We start from the raw sequence: 27,665 nt of genomic DNA, 5'->3' as shown, positions 1-27,665 counted from the left end.
CACTTTTTTTTTATCAATCCAACAAAACAATACACAGCATTACCATAACAATGCAATCCAATTCCAAAACCAAACCTGACCCAGCAACACTCAGAACTGCAATAAACAGAGCAATTGAGAGGAGACACAAACACGACACAGAACAAACCAAAAGTAGTGAAACAAAAATGAATATTATCAACAACAGTATCAATATTAGTTATAATTTCAGCATAGTAGTGATTAAAAATCCCTCATTGACATTATTATTAGACATTTATAAAAATGAAAAAAAGAACAATAGTGTCACAGTGGCTTACACTTGCATCGCATCTTATAAGCTTGACAACACACTGTGTCCAATATTTTCACAAAGATAAAATAAGTCATATTTGTGGTTCGTTTAATAACTAAAACTAATTTACATTATTGCAATCAGTTGATAAAACATTGTCCTTTGCAATTATAAAAGCTTTTTACAAAAATCTACTACTCTGCTTGCATGTCAGCAGACTCGGGTAGATCCTGCTGAAATCCTATGTATTGAATGAATACAGAATCCTTTTAAATCGGGAAAAAAATCGTTTTTGAATCGAGAATCGTGTTGAATTGAAAAATAAAATCCATTTTGAATCGAATCGTGACTCCAAGAATCGATATTGAATCGAATCGCGGGACACCCAAAGAATCGCAACCCTAATATATATACCGGTGTATATATATATGTATATATACGCATATATGTATAGATACATATATATGTATATATGCATATATATATATATATATATATATATATATAGTGTATATATACATATAAATGTATATATATATATACTGTATGTATGCGGCCAATGCGGCTTCGGGTCAAAAAGTTTGGCGACCCCTGATGTAGATAATGGGTTTCACTAGGTAAGTCCCTTTGACAGTCTCCAGAAAAGTGCTATATAAATACAATTCATTTCACATATTTTTGTTCACCAAGAGTAACACAATATTAATTGGTTCAAAAGTAGGAATCTGTAATTTTGAATGGAATGTTAGAATCAAAAGATTAAACTTTCTAAATACAGTTTTTAACATTAAGAAATTCCTCTTGACATGAAATAACCCCCACACAGTTACTTTTACAGGCGAGGGAAGACTGTACTCCCTAGATTGCAGTCAGCCCTAGCGTGTAACACAAGTAATAATAAGCCACAAACAAAATCGTGTTTCAGGCCACACAAAGCCAGAAACTCCACAAACAGTGGGTCTTGAGTCGGAGAACAAAAACAATTTTGCCAGGTTAAAAATGGTTTTATTAAAGTTGGTCTTGGCGCCAAGCTGGCCGATGTCTGTGAAAATAGGTGCAGTTTTTCAAATAAACGGACTAACCTGTGTAGTAAAAAAAAGCGTAACCTCTTAGGCAGAGATAATGAACCAATTACAGCGAGACTAAACCGAAGGATTAGAACACATATCAGCAAGACTTTGGCACAGATTAGATCTGTTTGAAAGAAAACAATTAGGGACACAATAATGACGAGATGTATCAGGTACTTGGGGACGGAGACAGTCGGACTGAATGGTCACATAAAGATCACACACACTGTGAATGCAAACGTGCTTTTATCCACAATAAAACTAAATATAAGATGCTGATAAATACGACAGGACCTCAACATACAAGTTTAATTGGTTCTGTGATTGAGCTCTTAACTCAAAACATGTTTATCTCAAATCATTACCTCCTTTTGAAATGTATTTAAAACAATGTAATTCCCAATCCCCTTTATATAACAAATGTAATTGTCTTGTAAAAAAAACTACAAAATATATATCGTAGTACAAACAATTGCAGTATTTTTATGAAGAAATGTAATAATAATGTACAATATAATATAATGAAATATCTCATCCCAGCTGCTACTCTGTCAAACACACCATCTGCAGCTTTTCTGTATTTTCATTGATAAAAGTGTGCCTTTTAGATATTATTTTATCATCCTTGGCTTGTGTGAGACTCATCCTACTTCACTACGGTGCAGACTAGCAGTGATACGCTGGAATTTCTTCGCCAGAATGGCGACACGCTCAGTCATGTTTTGATAATTCGCTTCAATGAATATCATCCACTTCTTCTTCTCAGCACTGTCTTTCAAATTGATTTGTTTTCCTTCCGGTGGTTGGATAACAAAATCATGTCGATCTATAGGCATAAGCTAATGCTAGCGAGGGAGACCGGGTGTTTTCGTCAGACCTTACAGGTAGAGATGATGGCTTTTTTGCCGATATTCGATATTCCGATATTGTCCAGCTCTTAATTACCGATATCAACCGATACCGATATATACAGTCGTGGAATTAACACATTATATGCCTAATTTAGCCTAATAATTTAAACAATATAACAAGGTTTTCCAAAATAAATCCACTCAAGGTATGGAAAAAAATGCCAACATGGCACTGCCATATTTATTATTGAAGTCACAAAGTGCATTATTTTTTTTAACATGCCTCAAAACAGCAGCTTGGAATTTGGGACATGATCTTGAGAGTAGCTGGGGTGTATATTGTAGTGGCCAGGAAGAGTTAGTGCTGCAAAAGGTTGTGGGTATTTGTTCTGTTTTGTTTATGTTGTGTTACAGGGCGGATGTTCTCCCGAAATGTGTTTGTCATTCTTGTTTGGTGTGGGTTCACAGTGTGACGCATATTTGTAACAGTGTTAAAGTTGTGTTTACGGCCACCCTCAGTGTGACCTGTATGGCTGTTGACCAAGTATGCCTTGCTTTCGCTTGTGTGTGTGTGTAAAAAGCCGTAGATATCATGTGACTGGGCTGGCAAGCAAAGGAAGTGCATTTAAGGTTTATTGGCGCTCTGTATTTCTCCCTACATCCGTGTACACAGCGGCGTTTTAAAAAGTCTTAAATTTTACTTTTTGAAACCGATACCGATAATTTCCGATATTACATTTTAAAGCATTTATCGGCCGATAATATCAGCAGCCCGATATTATTGGACATCTCTACTTACAGGGTTCACTGCCACACCAACTAATGGCGGGGATGCTTTTAACTTTAGCTTTTGCTTGCAATTAGAAACATAACAATTAGTAGAGAGATAGCTGTTATTTCTAAACACTCATAAAGGGTAACTGCACTTTTTGGGAATTTTCCATATTGTTTTCAATCCTTATGCGGGAAGAGACATTTTTTTTTTTGCATTCTAATTTGTAATAATCGACTCGTTCTAGGCATACTTGCCAACCTTGAGACCTCCGAAATCCGGAAGATGGGGGGGGGGTTCAGGTGGGCGGGATTAGAAGGAGTAGCGGGGGGTGTATTTTTGAGCATCCCAGAAGTGTTAGTGCTGCAAGGGGTTGTGGGTATTTGTTCTGTTTTGTTTATGTTGTGTGACAGTGCGGATTTTCTCCCGAAATGTGTTTGTCATTCTTGTTAGGTGTGGGTTCACACTGTGGCGCATATTTGTAACAGTGTTAAATGTATTTGTATGGCCACCTTCAGTGTGACCTGTCTGGCTGTTGACCAACTATGCATTGCATTTGCTTGTGTGTGTGAAAAGCAGTAGATGTTATGTGTCAAGGCCTGCACGCTGTTTGTATGGAGGAAAAGCGGACGTGACGACAGACTGTCCTCAGGTCAGCATGCGGACCTGAGTGAGGACAGCATGCGGGGCAAAAAAGTATTTAGTCAGCCACCGATTGTGCAAGTTCTTCCCCCTTAAAATGATGACAGAGGTCTGTAATTTTCATCATAGGTACACTTCAACTGTGAGAGACAGAATGTGAAAAAAATAATCCAGGAATTCACATTGTAGGAATTTTAAAGAATTTATTTGTAAATTATGGTGGAAAATACGTATTTGGACAACCATTCAAAGCTCTTACTGATGGAAGGAGGTTTTGGCTCAAAATCTCACGATACATGGCCCCATTCATTCTTTCCTTAACGCGGATCAATCGTCCTGTCCCCTTAGCAGAAAAAAAGCCCCAAAGCATGATGTTTCCACCCCCATGATTCACAGTAGGTATGGTGTTCTTGGGATGCAACTCAGTATTCTTCTTCCTCCAAACACGACAAGTTGAGTTAATACCAAAATGGATACATGGATGATACAGCAGAGGATTGGGAGAATGTCATGTGATCAGATGAAACCAAAATAGAACTTTTTGGTATAAACTCAACTCGTCGTGTTTGGAGGAAGAAGAATACTGAGTTGCATCCCAAGAACACCATACCTACTGTGAAGCATGGGGGTGGAAACATCATGCTTTGGGGCTGTTTTTCTGCTAAGGGGACAGGACGATTGATCCGTGTTAAGGAAAGAATGAATGGGGCCATGTATCGTGAGATTTTTAGTCAAAACCCCCTTCCATCAGTGAGAGGTTTGAATGGTTGACCAAATACTTATTTTCCACCTTAATTTACAAATACATTCTTTAAAATTCCTACAATGTGAATTCCTGGATTATTTTTTTCACATTCTGTCTCTCACAGTTGTACCTATGATGAAAATTACAGACCTCTGTCATCATTTTAAGTGGGAGAACTTGCACAACCGGTGGCTGACTAAATACTTTTTTGCCCTACTGTGTGTATGTGTGTGTGTTTATATATATATATATATATATATATATATATATATATATATATATATATATATATATATATATATATATATATATATATATATATATATATATATATAGTGTGTGTGTTTATGTATGTATATATGTATTTATATATGTTTATATGCGCCCCCCCCCTTTAGAATACTGAAAAAGACATGTGTGTTTTTGTCTCTCATTATATTTGTGAATTTTGAATAATTCCCCTCTAAGTTGGGGTACCACTGCTGTACATGCAGGGTTTCCTACTTCCTCACTCCGCTAGCGACTCAGCACAGATGGAGATGTACAGATGTAATTGAAAATTGGATCCTCACAACATTTTATCTCTCTCTCTTCCTGTACTTGTCCATGTGTGTGTTTGTTTGTGTGACGTCTTACGTGTCCGTGTCCAGCGAGGGAAAGATGGTTGTTCTGTCTCTAGCGATCGGACTGGCCGAACAGGACGACTTCGCCAACCTCCCTGACCTACAGGAAGCCCCGGCTAGCAAAGAGAACGAAACCACGCCAGAGAAGCGGTAAATGGAAACGTGTGAAAGTGATTCGGTGGGACAGAAAGAGAGTCTGAGGTGGTTGTGTGTCATAAAAGACTGAATGAGGTCACGCTTTAATTGATATTCATTCTGCTCAGGGAGCTTGTGATGAAACTCTGAGCTACCTGAGGTAACTTCTGAAAATTGGCTTTTCATTTCATCATGCACACATGCACTATTCACAACGGTACCTCAGTTTTTATTAGTACATTTGGCAGCTCGCTACAAATATCGCAGGTTTACTGCATTGCGTATAATTGAGGATTATTTTCCATAGTTTGAAAATAACAATATTTATGACTTTTAGTAAAACTAAATGAACACTTATAATGCTAACAGTTAGCATGCCAGCTCCATGTAAAAATGTCCTTGACTTTTTGTTTTTTATGTCTACAAAATTAGCTAAAATGCTAACAGTTAGCATGCTAACTCTTATTTTGAAGCACTCACACAATGCAATTACAGTCGTCCCTTGCACCTTTGTGCTTCAAATTTTGGGGCTTCACTACATCAGGGATGTTTTTAGAGCATATTGTACATGTTTTTTGGCTAACTTAAGTATTCAATTAAATAAGTCCTATTTAGTGCTACTTTTATTTGTGCATTTGCGATAAGTCCCGAAAATTTGAAACCAAACAACGGAGGAATGGCGAAGATTTTTATTAAACATTCCTGCTCCAAACGAGTCATTTGGAATTTGAGACTTCAGTGACATATTTTACCTTAGTTATGTCAGTGGATACCTCCATATACACTTATTTTTCCACTATAATCAATCGTGTTGTTTTTCACCAAATTATCTCATATTTACAGACTTACAGAGTACTGTTTTTTTCCGGACTATAAGGCGCACTTAAAATCCCTTTTTTTCATCAAAACTTGACAGTATTGTTATCGTAACCCGGTGCACCTAATGTACGGAATAATTCTGGTTTTGCTTACTGACCTCAAAGCTTTTTTATATGGTATATTGTGAAATGATAAGTATGATCAGGAGATGGCAGTCAAACATAAGCGATACATGTGGACTGCAATATATTGGCAATCACACAGCCACGACGCTTGATGGATTGTACTGCGCTTCAACATATGAGTATTATTATGGTGTGTGTATAAGGTAAGACATTATCTGGTGTTTTTTTTTTCGTAATACTATGCAAAACAACTGTTCTTACCTTCTGGTCCCTGCTAATCTGGATTTGGGATCTGCATAAGTCCTGAAAAATTGCCTTTGTGGTCCGTGACGACACCGTAGTGCATAAGCTTCTTCTTTTTCTCGATATACTTATTATGGGACATTCATCCTCCGCTCTTGCCATTTCTAAAATAAAGTAGTGTAAAGTTCTTATATCCGCCATGAAAATTCTAAAATATACCGGTGTAGTGAGTTTATATTATTCACCCAAGGAACTTTAGTTATTAGAAAGTTCCGGTCGGACGTTTTTTTACGGGACACATTTCCGGTGTTGTTGTTTCCGGATGAGAACATGCTGCTTCGTTATTGATTTAAGTAAAGTATGAATGTCATTAAAACAGTTGGCTCCATCTTTTGACACTTCTTCCATTCTCGTCCTTGCACGCTACACTGCTACAACTAAGCTGACGGGGAGAAGACTCTGTCGAAGGTGAGCCACGTAAATAAGATCGCCAACAAAACGGCGCATCCAGAAGCGACTGTCAGAAAGCGGCTTGAAGATGATCTGTAAAACATAATCCATGCAACATTTTGACCAAATAACCACCATTACATGTTATGTAGACCACAAGGAAGTGTTTTCAATTCAGAAAAAAAACCAATAATATTATGACTCCTTTAATGCGCTCTAAAATCCGGTGCGCCCTATATATGAAAAAAGATCAAAAATAAAGCATTCATTGGCAGTGCGCCCTATTGTCACGAAAATACAGTAGGTCTTTATGAAAGTCTCCTTAAAGAAGGAATTAAAAATAAATAAGTAAAATGAAAGTTACTAAATATTGACCCAGTGTTGGGCAAACCCTCTGTGACGTGTGGGCACTTTGGCGTAGTGGGCGGCCTGAAATCTGAGGGTTCCAGGTTCGCTTCCCACCTATTGACATCCCAAAAATCGCTGCCGTTGTGTCCTTGGGCAGGACACTTCACCCTTTGCCCCCGGTGCCGCTCACACTGGTGAATGAATGATGAATGAATGATCGGTGGTGGTCGGAAGGGCCGTAGGCGCAAACTGGCAGCCACGCTTCCGTCAGTCTACTCCAAGGCAGCTGTGGCTACTGATGTAGCTTACCACCACCAGGTGTGAATGTATGTTGAGTCCTACTTCTCTGTGAGCGCTTTGAGTGTTTAAAAAAGCGCAATATAAATCTAAATTATTATTTTTATTATTATCCAAGAAGCAGGTTAAGGCTGCCGACCTACGAGCGTAAATTTTTCGAAAGGGTAAAAATATAAGGACTTCATCATGACAATCTCGGGAATTGTAGTGATCTGTATTTTATGGACCCCACTGACCGCGTTATATCAATCTTTGAGGGTATGGTATCAATCAACCAATCAATGTTTATTTATATAGCCCTAAATCACAAGTGTCTCAAAGGGCTGCACAAGCCACAACGACATCCTCTGCTCAGATCCCACATCAGGGCAAGGAAAAACTCAACCCAATGGAACAATGACAAACCTTGGAGAGGACCGCAGATTACAGCTTCAACTCTTCTGGGAAGGTTGCAGAGTGTGTTTATAGGAATTTTCCACCATTCTTCCAAAAGCGCTTTGGTGAGGTCGCACACTGATGTTGGTCGAGAAGGCCTGGCACTCAGTTTCCGTTCTAATTCATCCCAAAGATATTCTATCGGGTTCTGGTCAGGACTCTGTGCAGGCCAGTAAGAGGAAGGGGCCCGCTCCAAACTGTTCCCACAGGGTTGGGAGCATGGAATTGTCCAAATGTTTTGGTATCTTGGAGCATTTAAAGTTCCTTTAACTGGAACTAAGAGGCCAAGCCCAACTTCTGAAAAACAACCCCACACCATAATTCCTCCTCTACCAAATTTCACACTCGGCCCAATGCAGTCCGAAATGTACCGTTCTCCTGGCAACCTCCAAACCCATGACAGTTCCACCCTGGAAATCACTGAACTCCTGAGAGCAGCCCGTTTTTTCACAAATGTTTGTAAAAACAGTCTCCATGCCTAATTGCTTGATTTTATACACCTGTGACCGGGCCAAGTGATTAGGACACCTGATTCTCATCATTTGGATTTGTGGCCATATAATTTTGGCAATATAGTGTATGTATGTTATTTATTATGTTACATTGCAGTGTTTGTCTTATTTTCTATGATCAAGAAATAGCGATCGATAGATATATTTACCAAGCGGGACGTCCGTTTCCAGTTTAAAATAAGGTTTATTCAGGTTTACTGGAGGGGAGGCTACGCCGGATAGTCGAACCTCAGATTCGAGAAGAACAGTGTGGTTTTCGTCTTGGTCGTGGAACTGTGGACCAGCTCTATACTCTCGGCAGGGTCCTTGAGGGTGCATGGGAGTTTGCCCAACCAGTCTACATGTGCTTTGTGGACTTGGAGAAGGCATTCGACCGTGTTCCTCAGGAAGTCCTGTGGGGAGTGTTTAGAGAGTATAGGGTATTGGACTGTCTGATTGTGGCGGTCCGCTTCCTGTATGATTAGCGTCAGAGCTTGGTTCGCATAGCCGGCAGTAAGTCGGACACGTTTCCAGTGTGGATTATATTATAGTCATAAAAAAGTCACCCGCAATGTTGGGCTCTATGAATACAGAGAATGTGTAGGAAAACAGGGCTTCACGGTGGAAGAGGGGTTAGTGCGTCTGCCTCACAGTACGAAGGTCCTGAGTAGTCAGGGTTCAATCCCGGGCTCGGGATCTTTCTGTGTGGAGTTTGCATGTTCTCCCCGTGACTGCGTGGGTTCCCTCCGGGTACTCCGGCTTCCTCCCACCTCCAAAGACATGCACCTGGGGATAGGTTGATTGGCAACACTAAATGGGGCCTAGTGTGTGAATGTCAGTGTGAATGTTGTCTGTCTATCTGTGTTGGCCCTGCGATGAAGTGGCGACTTGTCCAGGGTGTACACCGCCTTCCGCCCGATTGTAGCTGAGATAGGCACCAGCGCCCCCCGCCACCCCAAAGGGAATAAGCGGTAGAAAATGGATGGATGGATATAGGAAAACAGAAGGCAATTGTTAGTGCAACTTTCCATCAAAAGCCAAATCATACCAATAAGTTGGTAGTACAAAAACTGAGGTACCACGATATGACCTTTCTACATGTTACTATCAGACATGACTAATACCCAGTAGTACGGAATTTGCAATTTCACAAACATTTACAGGAAAAAGTTGCACAAAACCTCGGACGCAGACATGTTGTTACACCAGGCACCTCAGCAGATCTCGTATTTCACCAAACCCAAGTTTGTATTTCCTTGGCTTTTGGCAATATTTATTCCATGATAAGGATCGGCCTCATCAAAGGGGGTTTGGGGGGAAAGCACGAAAGAACAGGAGAAAGAATACAATACAGTGGGACCCGTTTAAGTTTAACAAACTCATCAGGTTCTGGTCCACCGAGATTTTGTTATTGCTAAAAAGTGCTGGCGTGAAAAAACATGGTCAACCGTCTTCGTCAACATAATATTTGAGACCTAAAGGAGGCATTTCTATGAAAAATAGGTCAGTTTATGTCGACGTGTTTTGGAATACTGTTTGCTTCTTCATTATCGCTACAATACCAGCAATATAATATAGCTACTGTCAAGTTACACAGCATTGAAATCTGCACACACTGATTTCCTGTTCAGTGTAAAGTAAGCTTCAAAATTAAAGGAGAACTGTACATGTTTTTATGTTGCCGATCGTTCACAATCACTCTTTGAAACAAGAACACACATTTTTTTTTGTCTTTTATAGAATGAATAGAATGCCTGTTTATTGTCACTATACACAGGTACAATGAAATGAAAAGCAACTCCAGTATCAGTGCGACAGTCTATAAATATGCAAAACATAGGAAGGAAAGAAAATAAATAGAGCTAAAGGAGGTAAGATACACAGTCCAGTCCTGAGAACAAATGTTCTGAATGTATTGTTTAAATATTATATATATATATGATTCAGACTGTGTGTCACGTCTATGGGATCATAATTTGTTTTGGTCATGTTTGGTTTTGTTTTTTTGGACGATCAGTTCCTGTTCCTGCACTTCCTTGTTAGCTTTGTTACCATGCCAATCAATTAGTTTCACCTGTCATGTCACGCACCTGTTCAATCACCTGTATTATTTGAACCCAAAGTTGCCAGGAAGTCAGCCTGGCGACTTTACCTCTACTCCCTTCATGCCATGCCATGCCTACTAATCACACCGTCCATAGTTCCCCTCCGGCTCATACCACGTAAGTTTTTTTTTTTTTATGTCACAGTTGTTGAGTTTTGTTTTTTGTTTATAGTCATAGTTATAGCCAAGTGTTGTACTTCCGGCCTCGTGCGCGCCTTTTGTTTATTCCTTTAATGAGTAAAATAAATTTGTACTTACATTCACGTCTTGCTTGTGCCAACTTTCCTTTGCCTTGGGAAAACAGGTCTAATCTGTTTGTCTTAGACCTGATGAACTGCAGCGCCTTCCTGTGGGCAGCAGGTCAAACAGGTCATAGCCAGGGTGAAAGCTGTCCTTGATAATGTTTGTAGCTCTGCTGAGGCAGGGGGAGGTGTAAATGTGTGTCAGGGAGGGGAGAGGGCAGCCAATTATCCGCTGTACTGCCTTTACCACTCTCTGAAGCCTCTCCTTGTCTGCAACGGTGCAGCTGCCGTACCATGCTGTTATGTAGTATGTCAGCAGGCTCCCAATGGATGAGCGGTAGAAGGTCAGCAGCAGGTTAGAGTCCAGGTTGTACTTCTTGAGGACTCTCAGGAAGTACAGCCGATGCTGAGCCTTCTTAGTGATGGCAGTCGTGTTCTCTGACCAGTAGATGTTGTCCACACACTCGCCCTTGATGTAGAGGGGGGCTAGGTCAGTGCTGTGTTTCCTGAAGTCAACGACTATCTCCTAGGTTTTCTTGGTGTTCAGAACAAGGTTGCTCTCTGAGCACCAGTCTGCCAACTTCCGGACCTCCTTTCTGTAGGCTCCCTCGTCTCCCTTTGAGATGAGTCCGACCACCGTAGAACTTCACTATGAGGTTGTTGTTGTGGGTCGGACTGCAGTCGTAGGTGTAGAGGCAGTACAGAAGAGCGCTCAGCACACAGCCCTGTGTGGAGCCAGTATTCAACGTGCGGGTTGTGTTGCTTATTTCAGGCAGAATGGGATGACTGCCTGGGCCAGGGAGAGATTGAAGATCCTGGTAAAGGTGGAGGTGAGCTGGTGGGTGCACGCTCTGCGCACCCTGCCAGAAACTCAGTCTGAGCCAGCAGCTTTCCTGGGGTTCACTGTCAGGAGCACCCCTCTGACATCACGCTCCTGTACAGTCAGTGGGTTGGTGGAGGAGCCTGGGGGTGGTGGGGGAAGCGCTGGAACAGACGAGTGCTGCTGTGGTGTCTTAAAGCTAGCAATGAAGCTATTTAGCTCCTCTGCTAGCAGTGCACTCAGGTCTGCTGTTGATCCATCACAGCCTCTGAAGTTGGTGATGTGGTTTATGCCCTGCCAGACCTCTCGTGAATTGTTGCTGGACAGGTGGGACTCTATACTCATCCCGTGGTCTGCCTTAGCTTTTTTAATTCCTTTCTTCAGACCAGCTCGAGCAGCCCTGTACAGAGCTCTGTCACCTGACCTGAAAGCAGCGTCGCGGTTCCTGAAGAGTGAGCGGACCTGGCTGGTCATTCAGGGTTTCTGGTTAGAGAAAACCCATATTATTTTATCGACATTCTCAGTATGACTAAAATATTTTATTTGGTAAAAGTATAAGGGAAAGTCAAACACAAATACAAACAGACGGAGTAGACATTGAAAGGGTAAAGGAAACAAATTTTTGGGTGTAATAATAGATGCTGAAATTAACTGGAAACCTCATGCAAAAAATATTCAACATAAAGTAGCAAGAAACACATCAACAATGAATAAAGCAAAATATGTTCTGGACCAAAAATCCATTCATATTCTCTACTGCTCACTACAGGGATGGGAATTTTCCGCGGAATTCCGCCGATTTTGGCGCCGCCAGGGTCATTTCTGTGAATCGTTTAAATCCGGGGAGAAAATTATAGGGTGGTTTAGGTACTTGTGGTTTTTGTCTCTGCGTTGACCTAGTTATCAGTACAAGGTAGAAAATTCCCGCGAAAAATATAATGCCTATGTGTGAAGACACCAGATTGGCTAGCTCTACTATCAGCTGACAACATCAACCAATGACATTGCCCGTTATAGGCGTCTGCACACGTCGTTTGCCGACAATATTTAGTCCCTGATCCTCAATTATTGTGAGCGTTTCTGAACTCGTATTCTGTTTGTATTGGTTGTGATTAATCTGGAAAGAAAACACAGTAGCTCTCAATTAACACATTGACAAAACAGTTTCAGACTTGGTTAAGCTTATTCAAGATAGGAATGCTTCATTAGCGAAAGATTTCGATAAGGGCGTGAGAAACAAGTGGAACTGAGCATGGCTCGATATATCTATCAAACTGTAGGTGAAGATTAACAACAATATCGTAGAAGTAAACGAACTGATTAGCGATTTCATTGCAAAGTGCGATGAACCGGGACGTACTCAGTGCTTATATTGCAAGGACATTGTGAACTATGGATCTCGGGGAAAGGTGGCACTCTTTGAACACGCAAAATCGGCAAGGCATCTAAGTAAAGTGAGTTTGATATATGTGTAAACTTATATACATAAATTTCATCACATGATACATTTTTATGAAAATATTTGCTAATAAATGTGAAATTTTGGTCAGGAGAATATTGTTAGATTTTGACTCAAAATAGCAGGAAATGCATCCTAAGATAACATAGATTTCAAAGCAGTGTTTTAGGATTAAAAGTTTTTCAGCTGATTTTGGAAATCTTCATTCCCATCCCTGCCGCTAGTGTTACCATATCTGAGTTATGGTTCCGCACACCACATCTCCTGTGAACTACCTCTTGAAGCTCATTGAGAGAATGCCTAAAGTGTTCGAAAAAGTAATCAGAGCAAAGGGTGGCTATTTTGAAGAAAATAGAATATAAAACATGTTTTCAGTTATTTCTCCCTTTTTTTAAATACACAATTCCACATGTGTTCATTCGTAGTTTTAATGCCTTCAGTGACAATCTACAATGTAAATAGTCATGAAAACACATTGAATGAGAAAGTGTATCCAGACTTTTGTTCTGAACTGTACATACTTTTGGACGTTTTTCAGAGTACTTTATTTGCGAAAATAGAATACATCCCCATGTTCGCCACCTATTGCTGGTATTTCTTTATGATTTAAAAAGTATACTAAAAATAAGACTTGATTTTAATTGTCTCACATAAGGATTGAAAATGATAGGAAACATATTATAAGAAAAAGTTAAATTTGGATTGATTTCGCCGCAGCACCTAACAAATGCAACCATTAAAATGTGTCTTAGATTGTGTGGAAGTCTCTGTGTTGGTGGGTTCTCCGTGGACTGACAGAATCTGGGGGAGCCCGGGATCAAGGGTTAACAAGTCTTTTATTTTGTATATTTGTAAGCGCAGTGTCTCTTGCGATGGCTTCGGGCCCTGCTGATAAAGGAGACAGGTGATTAGATACCCCGCCTCTGCTGGGTAATCCACTCACCTGTCAGCTGCTTCGCGGCCGGTCCATACACACGCCCTTCCCGCTGGAGGCGCGCCGACCACGCCCCCCTCAACAGATTGTTAGCTACTGATCTGCGCATGTTGTGAATGTTCCCAACTTTTTTGCTAGTTTGTGTTACGTGCGGTGGAGAAGGAGACGGCACTGGGACAGGGACGTCGCTTAGCCTTTGGCGTGTTTATTAAAATAATAGAATGACGCTCAAGTAATGCAGATACGTATTGTGTGGCTATGTGTTGGGTTTAGCTGATTGCTTCTAGGAGTTGTTGAAGGTGCTTGTTGAGGAAGGCGCGGAAGTCCAGAAGGAGCAAGGCAGGTTCAGAGATCCGTGGGCAAGCAAGAGGTCAAGAGCACACAGCTGGAATCCAGGGAACGAAGAGGAGCTGCATGGTGACGACACAGGACCCAAGACGATGAGCACAGAGGGGAAACACAGAGAGCAAGGAAGCACACAGGCGAGAAGAGCTAAAGACGTGTAGGGCTTACTGTACGAGACAAGTAGCTAAATTCTGGCACTGAAACGCAGGATCTGCTGGCTTATGAAGGACGTGGAGCTTTCCTCAGCGGCAGGTGTGTAGATTGAGCCAGGCTCAAGAGCGCACAGCAGACTGTGTGGCGGCAGGGGCTTGAGCCGTACCTGTTTGACTTCAAATACATTCATAAAAGACAATTTTCTCCAAAACTTTCTGCAGTGTTCTCCTCAAACTAGGTCACCAGTGAATGTTCAGTCCAAAGACAGGCACATATTTCTCAGCGCTACGGCCCATCAGGCTTTCGCTCTGTAGGTTAATGTCTGCTTTTATATTTTCAAATGAACAAGGATGTTGGGGAAGGAGGGGAGCATCAGCCTATGTGTTGCTCCCTCATCATCCGCTCTCCCTTTCATTGTCTGGATGTCTGTCAAGTACCAAACTGTAATCACAGGCCGCCAACGTCCAGCCCGGGGGTCCGTGTGGGCCAAGTCGTCTAGTGTCTTTCCACAAGTAATAACAGCTCTCCATCATCATCATCCTCATCATCACCATCATCCTCACTGCCCCTCTCTCTCATCTCTTGTGTCGTCTGCTCGAGATGCTGGCAGTTCTAATGGAGCCCAGTAGACTGAGAACAATGGATCTCGATGGAGAATATATGACTAAATATGAGGCTCTTTGGGAGAGTAGACTGAAAGAGAAAGAAAACAATGGTTTATGTTTTCCAGTCAAATATGCAATGGCAGATAAATTGTAGATAAATTGCCCTAAATTGGATAGCATGTCTGCCTGACAGTATGTTCTACTTATGATTGTATGGGTTTACTCCAGGTTTCCAGCCACTGTCCATAAAACGTGCATGTGGGGTAATTTGGGACTCTTTTATTTTATTTTATTTATTTTTTTGTCTATTGTCGTGAAATGCTTATTTGCACACTTGTTGTCTCTATACTGACCTGTAGATGGGTGTGACTCTTGTACAAAGTCAGCTGGGATTTTGGTTTCATCTGACCACAGAAATTTCCTCCAGAAGGTCTTATCTTTGTCCGTATGATGTCAGATGAAATAAAAATTGAGCTGTTCGGCCACAATACCCAGCAATATGTTTGGAGGAGAAAAGGTGAGGCATTTAATTCCAGGAACACCATTCCTACCAATCGAGCATGGGGGTGGTAGTATTATGCTCCGGCCTGTTTTGCTGCCAATGGGACTGGTGCTTTACAGAGAGTAAATGGGACAATGAAAAAAAAGAATTACCTCCAAATTCTTGAGGAAAACCTAAAATCATCAGTCCGGAGGTTTGGTCTTGGGCGCAGTTGGGTGTTCCGACAGGACAATGACCTCAAACACACGTCAAAAGTGGTAAAGGAATCTAAGTTTTTGAATGGCTTTCCAAAAGTCCTGACTTAAACGTGTGGTCAATGCTGAAGAAAAAAGTCCATGTCAGAAAACCAACAAATTTAGCTGAACTGCATCAATTTTGTCAAGTGGAGTGGTCAAAAATTCAACCAGAAGCTTGCCAGGAGATTGTGGATGGCTTCCAAAAGTACCTTATTGCAGTGAAACTTGCCAAGGGACGTGTAACCAAATATTAACATTGCTGTATGTATACTTTAGACCCAGCAGATTTGGTCACATTTTAAATAGACCCATAATAAATTCATAGAAGAACCAAACTTCATGAGCGGAACAGTTTTTCCCTGATCTAACCTATATATACAGTATATGTATATAATATATATATAGCTGGCGCCTTGTCAAGGGTGTACGCCGCCTTCCGCCCGATTGTTGCTGAGATAGGCACCAGCGCCCCCCGCGACCTCAAAGGGAATAAGCGGTAAAAAATGGATGGATGGAGATATATATATATATATATATACACAGGTGCTGTTCATATTATTAGAATATCATGAAAAAGTTGATTTATTTCAGTAATTATATTCAGAAAGTGAAACTTACATATTATATCAATTCATTACACACATAGTGATATATTTGAAATGTTTATTTCTTTAAATTTTGATGATTAGTACTGACAATTACTGAAAATCCCCAAATCAGTATCTCAGAAAAGTAGAATATTAGTTACGACTAGTACCTAAAAATATTTTTTAGAAATGTGGGCCAACTGAAAAGTATGAACATGGAAAGTTTCAGCATGTACGGCAATCAATACTTAGTTGCAGCTCCTTTTGCCTGAATTGCTGCAGCAATACGGCGTGGCATGGAGTCCACCAGTCTGTTGCACTCCTCAGGTGTTATGAGAGCCCAGGTTGCTTTAATTGTGGCCTTCAGCTCTTCAGCATTGTTGGGTCTGGCATCTCGCATCTTCCGCTTCACAATACCCCATAGGTTTTCTATGGGGTTAAGGTCAGGTGAGTTTGCAGGCCAATCAAGAACAGGGATACCATGGTCCTTAAACCAGGTACTGGTAGATTTGGCACTGTGTGCAGGTGCCAAGTCATATTGGAAAATGAAATCTTCACCTCCATAAAATTGGTCCGCGGCAGGCAGCATAAAGTGTTCTAAAACTTCCTGGTAGACTGCTGCATTGACCCTAGACCTCAGGAAACACAGTGGACCAACACCAGCAGATGACATGGCACCCCAGACCATTACCAATTGTGGAAATTTGACACTGGACTTCAGGCAACGTGGATTCTGTGCCTCTCCTGTCTTCCTCCAGACTCTGGGACCTTGATTTCCAAAGGAGATACAAAATTTACTTTCATCTGAAAACATAACTTTGGACCACTAAGCAGCAGTCAACATTTTTGTCTTGAGCCCAGGCAAGACGCTTTTGACGTTGTCTCTTATTCAAGAGTGGCTTTACACAAGGAATGCGACAGCTGAAGCCCATATCTTGCATACGTCGGTGCGTGGTGGTTCTTGAAGCACTGACTCCAGCTGCAGTCCACTCTTTGTGGATCTCCCCCACATTTTTGAATTGGTTTCGTTTGACAATCCTCTCCAGGGCGCGGTTATCCCTCTTGCTTGTACACTTTTTTCTACCACATCTTTGTCTTCCCTTCGCCTCTCTATTAATGTGCTTGGACACAGAGCTCTGGGAATATCCAACCTCTTTGGCAATGACCTTTTGTGTCTTGCCCTCCTTCTTTAAAGTCTCAATGGTCATCTTTTGGAGAGTTGTCAAGTCAGCAGTCTTCCCCATGATTGTGTGTCATACAAAATCAAAATGAGAGACCATTTAAAGGCTTTTCCAGGTGTTTTGAGTTAGTTAGCTAATTAGAGTGTGGCACCAGGTGTCTTCAATATCTGACCTTTTCACCATATTCTAATTTTCTGAGATGTTGAATTTAGGGTTTTCATTGGTTGTCAGCTATAATCATCTCCTTTTTGGCAAAAAAACACTTGAAATGTATCAGACTGTTTGGAATGAATGTATACATTCTACAAGTTTGACTTTCTAAATGGAATTAATGAAATAAATCAACTTTTTCATGCTATTCTAATAATATGACCAGCACCTGTGTGTGTGTGTGTGTGTGTGTGTGTGTGTGTGTGTGTGTGTGTGTGTGTGTGTGTGTGTGTGTGTGTGTGTGTGTGTGTGTGTGTGTGTGTGTGTGTGTGTGTGTGTATATATATATATATATATATATATGTATGTATGTATGTATGTATGTATGTATGTATGTATGTATGTATGTATGTGTATATATATATGTTTACACTAATAACACAAAGCTGCCATGCAGACTGTTATTGACTGACATATTAACAGCTCAAATTACTTCACTGGAAGGATTCCACTTTGAAATATTTGGGGGGGGAAATATTGCATATTTTATGTGAAACAATGTTTTCTTTGACAAAAAGGGCATCAAACCATCAAAAGAAATGTTTATTTTTTATTGTTATGAATTATTGACCTATTTAAGGTTCCAAGTACTTCACATCAAATATTCCACGTTGAAATGTTTTAGGGGGGAAATGTTGCATAGATTGTGTGTTTGTCAAAGGTTTTGACATAAAACATAAACATAAAAACAAAGACAGACAGACCTGAAGTTGATCTCGAGATTCAAGCTTTAAAGGCCTACTGAAATGAGATTTTCTTATTTAACGGGGATAGCAAGTCCATTCTATGTGTCATACTTGATCATTTTGCGATATTGCCATATTTTTGCTGAAAGGATTTAGAAGAGAACATCGACGATAAAGTTTGCAACTTTTGGCCGCTAATAAAAAAAGCCTTGCCTGTACCGGAAGTAGCAGACGATGTGCGCGTGACGTCACGGGTTGTAGGGCTCCTCACATCCTCACATTGTTTATAATCATGGCCTCCAGCAGCAAGAGCTATTCGGACCGAGAAAGCGACGATTTCCCCATTAATTTAAGCGAAGATGAAAGATTCGTGGATGAGGAAAGTGAGAGTGAAGCACTAGAAAACAATTTTTTTTTAAAAAGGCGACGGCTTCAGGTGGTTGCAGCAGTGGGAGCGTTTCAGATGTAATTGGACACATTTACTAGTATAATTCTGGAAAATCCCTTATCTGCTTATTGTTTTAATAGTGTTTTAGTGAGATTATAAAGTCATACCTGAAAGTCGGATGGCTGCGGTGAACGCCAGTGTCTCTGAGAGAAGCCCAGGAGCCAAGATCACAGCTGCCTTTTTGAGCTGCAGCAGGAGGACGCATAATACACTGAAGTCTCCGGTAAGAGCCGACTTAATATCACAATTTTCCCATCCAAAAACTTGATGGTTGACGTAGAGAAACATTTTCGCTTGACCGCTCTGTGTTAAAACTTCCCAACAAACAAAGAAACACCGGCTGTGTTTGGGTTGCTGAAGGCAGCTGTGATCCACCGCTTTCCACCAACAGCATTCTTATTTGTAGTCTCCATTATTAATTGAACAACTTGCAAAAGATTCAGCAACACAGAAGTCCAAAATACTCTGTAATTATGGGATAAAAAGAGGCAACTTTTAGCAGTGTGTGGTGCTGGGCTAATATGTCCCCTCCAACCAATAACGTCACAAACACGCGTCAACATAAGCGTCATGATTCCGCAACGTTTTCAACAGGATCCCTCGCTGGAAATTTAAAATTGCAATTTAGTAAACTAAACCGGCCGTATTGGCATGTGTTGCAATGTTAGATTATACATCAATGATGAAATATTATCAGACTGCGTGGTCGGTAGTATTGGGTTTCAGTAGGCCTTTAAGAAAACTAATAATAATTTATGACTTATTTCTAACATTTTTATGACTGAGGCCCTTCCGTAAACTTGAGGAAAGCCATAAAGATTAAAGAAAAAAAAGCATATATTGTGTTGGTTTAAAAAAATAAAATAAAATCAAAATAGCACCTGTATGTTTTGATTTTTCAGTCTGTGTCTCTCACTGGAAAAAAGTTTCATTTAATCATTTCATTAAATATTCAAACAAAGTGTTACTGTTTAAACTGTTACAGTGACCGAAAATAATGAATATTCCTGTTAAATAAAACCACTGCCTTGTATGAATGAATACTTTGGCCTACTGCACTACTGTATTTTAATGTTGGTTATTTTAGTGGTACTTGGAAGCCAAATGTTTTCTGAAGTAGTACTTGGTTTAAAAAGTTTGAGAACCACTGACCTAGACTACAAAAAAGATAGAAATAGCTGTGAGAAAGGAACCTATCTTCTTCTGTAAGTTTGCACTAATATTTCAGTTGCAAAACAGCTCCCGCAGAACTGTTTTCGCCTTGATAAATCACTCTGTGTGCACTAAATTCTTCAGTTAAAACGTTCACCTACCATTATTGTCGGCGATCTAATGATCTGCATACATTCTGCATAAGCATGAAGACAGACATGCTGAATGGATTGTGCTCCTGATTTTGGTCACTTAAAAAATGATGCAATCCTTTGCGCACAATTTTAGTAGATCAGCCTTGCATGTGCTCTCAAGTTTGCACGCGTTTTATACTGGCAAACATTTAGTACATCAGGCCCAATGTGTTTACCCAACTGCGGGAGCGGGCATTCATTCAGAGGGATGGAACTGAACTCAACGACAGTGTTAGGAAAATTACTTTTTAAAAGTAATGAATTATAGTTATCTGTTACTTTACCAAAAATATAATTGAATTATAAACATCATTTTTATTTAATATATTTAAATCATTACTAGGAAAAGTAATAAATGCTTTAACACACCTATTTATTTTATTTGTATTTATTTATCTTTCATTCATCTGGTGTATGCAGTTGAGAGATGTATCCTGAGAGAAGAGTGCGTGAGTGTGTTCCCTTAAAACAAAGTACCTGTTGCCTGGTGAAGCGTGATATCAGCAAGGACGCACTCATTGGCTGTTTCAGCTCAGTATTGGTAGTCTGCGGACTGGAAAATGATTGTTGCCGGGGCCGCCTGTGGAATGCTTTCACTGATTGTTAATAAAGTGATTGATCGTGCTTCGGTGACTACGTTTATACTGCAGACCAAAGTGACCCAAATCAGATTTTTTTTTACAGCTGACTGTGTACACTACAAGTAGATTGTGATCTTTATCAGACTCCAGTATAAACGCGCAGACACCCACTTGGCCCCAATGTGGCCTTGACGTCACTTGCATACGCAGTTTAATAAATAAGGTGAAAACAAAGGAAGTTGACCAGATTCCATAAATGAACAAGGAAGTCGCTACAAAATAAAATAAAGTCGCCACACCTTTAAAAATGAGTGTTGTTGTTTTTTACGTGAAAATAAATTAAAGTTCCATATTTTTTGGACTATAAGGCGCTCATAAATTCTTTAATTTTCTCAAAAATCGATAGTGCGCCTTATGACCCGGTGCGCCTAATGTACGGAATAATTTTGGTTGTGCTTACCTAACTCGAAGCTATTTTATTTGGTACATGGTGTAATGAGAAGTGTGACCAGCTGATGGGAGTCACACATCAGAGATTCGCGTAGACTGCAATATGACGCCAGTAAACAACATGAAAACTTTAAATGTTCCATTGAAAATAAAAAAAACATTACACATGGCGCTCAAAAATCTGATAAAATGTTTAGTATGACTTTGAAGCCACACCACTTGATGGATTGTCAGCCAATTAAGGCTACCATAGTAAGAGATACAAGTATCATTATTGTGTGTGTATAAGGACTGCAAAATGGGACCATTAGCAAACATATTATCTGGCGTTTTGTTTCATAATATTATGCAAAAGCAACCGCGACCCCAAAAGGGAATAAGCGGTAGAAAATGGATGGATGGAACTTGTCTTACCTTCTGGTACCTGCTGATGTGTCGTCGAGATCTGCATAAGTCCTGAAAATGTGCGCAGGTCCGCCACTGTTGTCCGTACCGATGACGTAGTCGATAAGCTTCTCCTTTTTCTCTATCTTCATGTTATGGGACATTCACCCTCTGCTGCTGCCATTTCTAATATAAAGTAGCGTAAAGTTCCAACTTATATCTCGCTATGGAAGCGCTAAAAAACTACCGGTGTAGTGAGTTTACATTATTCACCAGCGGACTTTTAGTTATTACAGAGTTTCCATTTTCACGGGACACAGTTCCGGCGTTGTTGTTGTTGCACTAATAAGCCACGGATGAGAAGATGCTGCTCCGTTATTGATTGAAGTAAAGTCTGAAAGTCATTAAAACAGTTAGCTCCATCTTTTGACACTTCTTCCACTCCTGTCCTTGCACGCTACACCGCTACAACAAAGGTGACGGGGAGAAGACGCTGTCGAAGGTGAGCCACGTAAATAAGACCGCCCACAAAACGGCACATCCGGAAGCGACTGTCAGAAAGCGGCTAGAAGATGGTCTGTAAAACATAATCTATGCAACATTTTTGACGAAAGAAAAACGACTACATGTTATGTAGAACACAAGGAAGTGTTTTAAATTTAGAAAAAAAATCATAATATGACGCCCTTTAATGCGCTCTATAATCCGGTCCATGAAAAAAGACCTGAATAGACCTTCTCATCGGTAGTGCGCCTTACAATCCAGTGCGCCCTATTGTCCAGAAAATATGGTCAAATAACATATGAGTGAATGTATATAGTGTAATATATTTTGGTAGGGTTCTAATCTTTTCATGGATGTTAAATAGAGGAGGCACAGACATCAGTCCATTTTAGATGAGTTTGGGCCCAACGAAGCCGGCAGTGTTAGTGGGTGTTGTTGATAAATGCCTTTCGCTTTGTATAGGAGAGTTTTATCGTGCACTTACAGATGTAGCGACCAACTGTAGTTACTGACAGTGGTTTTATAAAGTGTTCCTCAGCCCATTTAGTGAATCCTTTATACACTTATGTCGCTTTTTGATGCAGTACCCGCCTGAGGGCTTGAAGGTCCGTAATATCATCGCTTACGTGCAGTGATTTCTCCAGATTCTCTGAACCTTTTGATGATATTACAAATCATAGATGGTGAAGCCCCTAAATTCCTTGAAATAGCTTGTTGAGAAATGTTGTTCTTAAACTGTTCAACAATTTGCTCACGTATTTGTTCACAAAGTGGTGACCCTCGCCCCATCCTTGTTTGTGAGCATTTCATGGATGCTGCTTTCATACCCAATCATAGCACCCACCTGTCCCCAATTAACCAGTTCACCTGTGAGATGTTACAAATAAGTGTTTGTTGAGCATTCCTCAACTTGCGCTGTCTTTTTTGCCTCTTGTGCCAGCTTTTTCAAAACATGTTGCAGGCATGAAATTCCAAATGCACTAATGTTTGCAAAAAAAATAAGGTTTTCCAGTTCGAACGTTAACTATCTTGTCTTTGCAATGTTTTCAATTGAATTCAGTTGAAAAGGATTTGCAAATCATTGTACTCTGTTTTTATTCACAATTTTTACACAAGGGGTCAACTTCACTGGTTTTGGGGTTTGTAATTAATTAGAGTAATCATTACAGAAAACTATGTAAAGCCGTTGACTATTCTAATACACCGATACCAACGATATAAGGGCCATACATACACAAATTATTATTACAGCATATTCTAACTAACCTGCAATAAATCCTGCCTTCGTGGAGAATATAATATTGTTTTTTATTGAATCAGTTCATGAGAGGTGTTGATTTATGTTAATAGTCAATTTGACTGTAATTTGTGGCGCTGTTAAACTCTACTTGATTGCGGTGAGGTGATTCTGCCGTGAAGATCAATTTACAATATTATATTTGCTTTGTGAGTAACGTGCATGTAGGATTTGACGTCTCTGTCCAACTCCTCCGTAGAAATTCTTTGTCAGTGCATTGCTGGTTCTATTCTTCTCCTAAATCTACAGACAAATTATATTGGTTTTGAAGGATCTGAACAAGATAACCATGGTTTAATTTAAAAAAATAATGTTCTATGTCAGAAGTAATTATTGCATATTTTGAACGTGGTATCTGAATAATGACACAGAGGCCGAGGTTAAATAAAAATGCTCGTCATCTGTCCTTTTTAAGCAATTTTATTTTGTAAGGAAGGCCACTTATTTTAATACAAGTCTCGTGAAGGCGAAAGAGTGAGTGTCCTGACCAGATATTTAAATCCCTAGATTGATTGTTGTAAAATGTTCTTTATCAATATGTTTACTTTCACGTGTCCTATACAGATTTGATTAATTTATGTTGGCTCAGGTGTGATTCGCTACAATAGGGCCCCACAGCACACTTGATTCCAGTTCATTGAAATACCAGAACACTGGATATAGTTCAGATAAGTTACATTTAATTTAAGAACTTACACACAAAGTAATACTGGAGGTGACTATGACGTGTGCATTTTCCGGGCATGCGTACTAGGCCGTGTTGCGACGGAGGGTGGGAGGGGTTCTTAAACGACCATTGTGTGTGGACACGGATACGGTTAGGTGGGATTTACCCTGGATAGCCTTAGCCGGCTTAGTGTAGAAGGGGCCTTAGTGCTGCTCGAACCTTAAAGGCCTACTGAAATGAGATTTTCTTATTTAAACGGGGATAGCAGGTCCATTATATGTGTCATACTTGATCATTTTGCGATATTGCCATATTTTTGCTGAAAGGATTTAGTAGAGAACATCGACGATAAAGTTCGCCACTTTTGGTCGCTAATAAAAAAGCCTTGCCTGTACCGCAAGTAGCAGACGATGTGCGCGTGACGTCACCGGTGTGAGGGCTCCTCACATCCTCACATTGTTTATAATGTGAGCCACCAGCAGCAAGAGCTATTCGGGCCGAGAAAGCGACAATTTCCCCATTAATTTGAGCGAGGATGAAAGATTTGGGGATAAGGAAAGTTAGAGTGAAGCACAAAAAAAAAAAAGCAACGACTCCAGGCGGCGGCAGTGGGACCATTTCTCGATGTAATTAGACACATTTACTAGGATAATTCTGGAAGATCCCTTATCTCCTTAATGTTTTAATAGTGTTTTAGTGAGATTGTAAGGACATACCTGAAAGTCGGATGGCTGCGGTGAATGCCAGTGTCTCTCAGAGAAGCCAATGGAGGAGCCAAGATCACAGCTGCCTTTTTGAGCTGCAGGAGGAAGTCCCATAATCCACTGAAGTCTCCAGTAAGAGCCGACTTAATATCACAATTTTCCCATCCAAAAACTTGCTGGTTGACATAGAGAAACATGTTTGCTTGACAGCTCTGTGTTAAAGCTTCACAACAAACAAAGAAACACCGGCTGTGTCTCGGTTGCTAAAGGCAGCTGCAGTCCACCGCTTTCCACCAACAGCATTCTTCTTTATAGTCTCCATTATTAATTGAACAACTTGCAAAAGATTCAGCAACACAGATGTCCAAATTACTGTGTAATTATGCGATGAAAAGAGACGACTTTTAGACGTGTGTGCTGTTGGGCTAATATGTCCGCTACAACCCGAGATGTCAAACACACGCGTCATCATACGCGTCATCATTCTGCGACGTTTTCAACAAGAAGCTCCGCGGGAAATTAAAAATCGTAATTTAGTAAACTAAACCGGCTGTATTGGCATGTGTTGCAATGTTAATATTTCATCATTGATATATAAACTATCAGACTGCGTGGTCGGTTTCAGTAGGCCTTTAATGGTCATGTCACTACAATTAGTAAAAATAAAAAACACTTTATCGTGTTGGCAAATCTTCTTGCGCTCGGGGAGAGGGAGATGGTAAGGAAATGTTAACAACGCTGTGGATACTTCCTGAATGTTCCTACTTCACTTGCCCATTGCTTTCTTTGAACTTATACTGAGCTATGAAAACTGAAAACAATTTACTAAAAAATATGAAAAACACTGGGCAGCACAATGGTACATGGTTTAGTGCATGTGCCTCACAATATGAAAGTCCAGGGTTCGATCGTGGGCTCGGGATCTTTCTGTGTGGAGTTTGCATGTTCTCCCCGTGACTGCGTGGGTTCCCTCCGGGTACTCCGGCTTCCTCCCACCTCCAAAGACATGCACCTGGGGATACGTTGATTGGCAACACTAAATTGGCCCTAGTGTGTGAATGTGAGTGTGAATGTTGTCTGTCTATCTGTGTTGGCCCTGCGATGAGGTGGCGACTTGTCCAGGGTGTACCCCGCCTTCCATCCATATGCAGCTGAGATAGGCGCCAGCACCCCCCACCACCCCGAAAAGGGACAAGCGGTAGAAAATGGATGGATTGATGAAAAACACTTTCAAAGCCTACAATGTAGCATTAGAACAGTAGCTAACAACAGAACCGAGCTGCCCAGATTACTCGTTGCGAAAAAACTAACGGCGTAATTTAAAAGAAATTTACCATTTTAACAAATCTAATCCCAAATTTCAGCAGTTGTTAGCAATTTCTGTATTATTGTTATGTAACAAAATAATACTGTGGCTGTTTAAAATTAAAGGCCTACTGAAACCCACTACTACCGACCACACAGTCTGATAGTTTATATATCAATGATGTAATCTTAACATTGCAACACATGCCAATACGGTCAGGTTTGTTTACTAAATTGAAATTTGAAATTTCCCGCGAAGAATCCTGTTGAAAACATCGCGGAATGATGACGTGTGCGCATGACGTCTTGGATTGTAGGGGACATTTTTTTCCAGCCCGATCCCAGCTATAAGTAATTGCATAATTACACAGTATTCTGAATCTTTTGCAATTTGTTCAATTAATAATGGAGACTACAAAGAAGAAAGATGGAGGTGGGAAGCGGTGTATTGCAGCTGCCCTTAGCAACACAAACACAGCCGGTGTTTCCTTGTTTACATTTGACTCTTACCGTAGACATGAGCGAAGAGTTTGCGTCGTTCCTCCTGCAGCTGTGGACTCTCTTGCCTCCTCCCACCGGCTGCCACCGACCGTCGAATGCTTACTCCGTGGAGGGAAAAAAAAAAAAAAATCTCAGCCCGGCTGCCTTGCCTCGTCGAGAAACGTGGCTTCCCTCGGAGACACTGGCGGTCACCACACCCGTGGCCACACCCCTCCGACTTTCAGGTACGACTATATCATCTCACTAAAACACTAGTAACACAATAAGCAGATAAGGGATTTTTCAGAATTATCCTAGTAAATGTGCCTAATAACACCTGAATCCCTCCAACTGCCCTCGTCTTTTTTTTTTTTTTTATAGTCCTTCACTCTCACTTTCCTCATCCACAAATCTTTCATCCTCGCTCAAATTAACGGGGAAATTGTCGCTTTCTCGGTCCGAATCGCTCTTGCTGCTGGTGGCCATGATTGTAAACAATGTGCGGATGTGAGGAGTTCCACAACCAGTGACGTCACGCGCACATCGTCTGCTACTTCCGGTACAGGCAAAGCTTTTTTATTAGCAACCAAAATTTGCGAACTTTATCGTCGATGTTCTCTACTAAATCCTTTCAGCAAAAATATGGCAATATCGCGAAATGATCAAGTATGACACATAGAATGGACCTGCTATCCCCGTTTAAATAAGAAAATCTCATTTCAGTAGGCTTTTAAGTGTGACAGTTGAAGTTTAGTTAAAAGGTCAAGTTAAAGTACCACAGATAGTCTCACACACACACTAGGTGTGGTGAAACTACATAAATAACATCCTGTAATTTGATGTTGATACTTTATTATCTTGATAGATTGAAAATAAACACCAATGAGTGGACTGATGAACATCCATCCATCCATCCATTTCTACCGCTTATTCCCTTTTGGGGTCGCGGGGGGCGGTGGCGCATATCTCAGCTACAATCGGGCAGAAGGCGGGGTACACCCTGGACAAGTCGCCACCTCATCTCAGGGCCAACACAGATAGACAGACAACATTCACACTCACATTCACACACTAGGGACCATTTAGTGTTGCCAATCAACCTATCCCCAGGTGCA

At 40.7% G+C, this 27,665-nt stretch overlaps 1 protein-coding gene across 3 annotated transcripts in view; it reads left to right on the top strand.

The window, feature by feature from the left end:
• syt7b (synaptotagmin VIIb) overlaps nucleotides 1–27,665 on the top strand; it is a 390,158-nt gene that overhangs the window by 268,495 nt on the left and 93,998 nt on the right. For all 3 annotated transcript variants that reach the window (XM_061887143.1, XM_061887142.1, XM_061887141.1), the window contains one exon: nucleotides 5,005–5,127. In XM_061887143.1, coding sequence (XP_061743127.1) covers nucleotides 5,005–5,127 — 123 coding nt within the window. The remainder of the gene's footprint in view (nucleotides 1–5,004; nucleotides 5,128–27,665) is intronic.

This window comes from Nerophis ophidion, linkage group LG25 (genome assembly GCF_033978795.1).
Source record: "Nerophis ophidion isolate RoL-2023_Sa linkage group LG25, RoL_Noph_v1.0, whole genome shotgun sequence".
In the NCBI taxonomy this organism is placed as follows: domain Eukaryota; kingdom Metazoa; phylum Chordata; class Actinopteri; order Syngnathiformes; family Syngnathidae; genus Nerophis; species Nerophis ophidion.
This window is presented reverse-complemented; position numbering and strand designations above follow the sequence as displayed.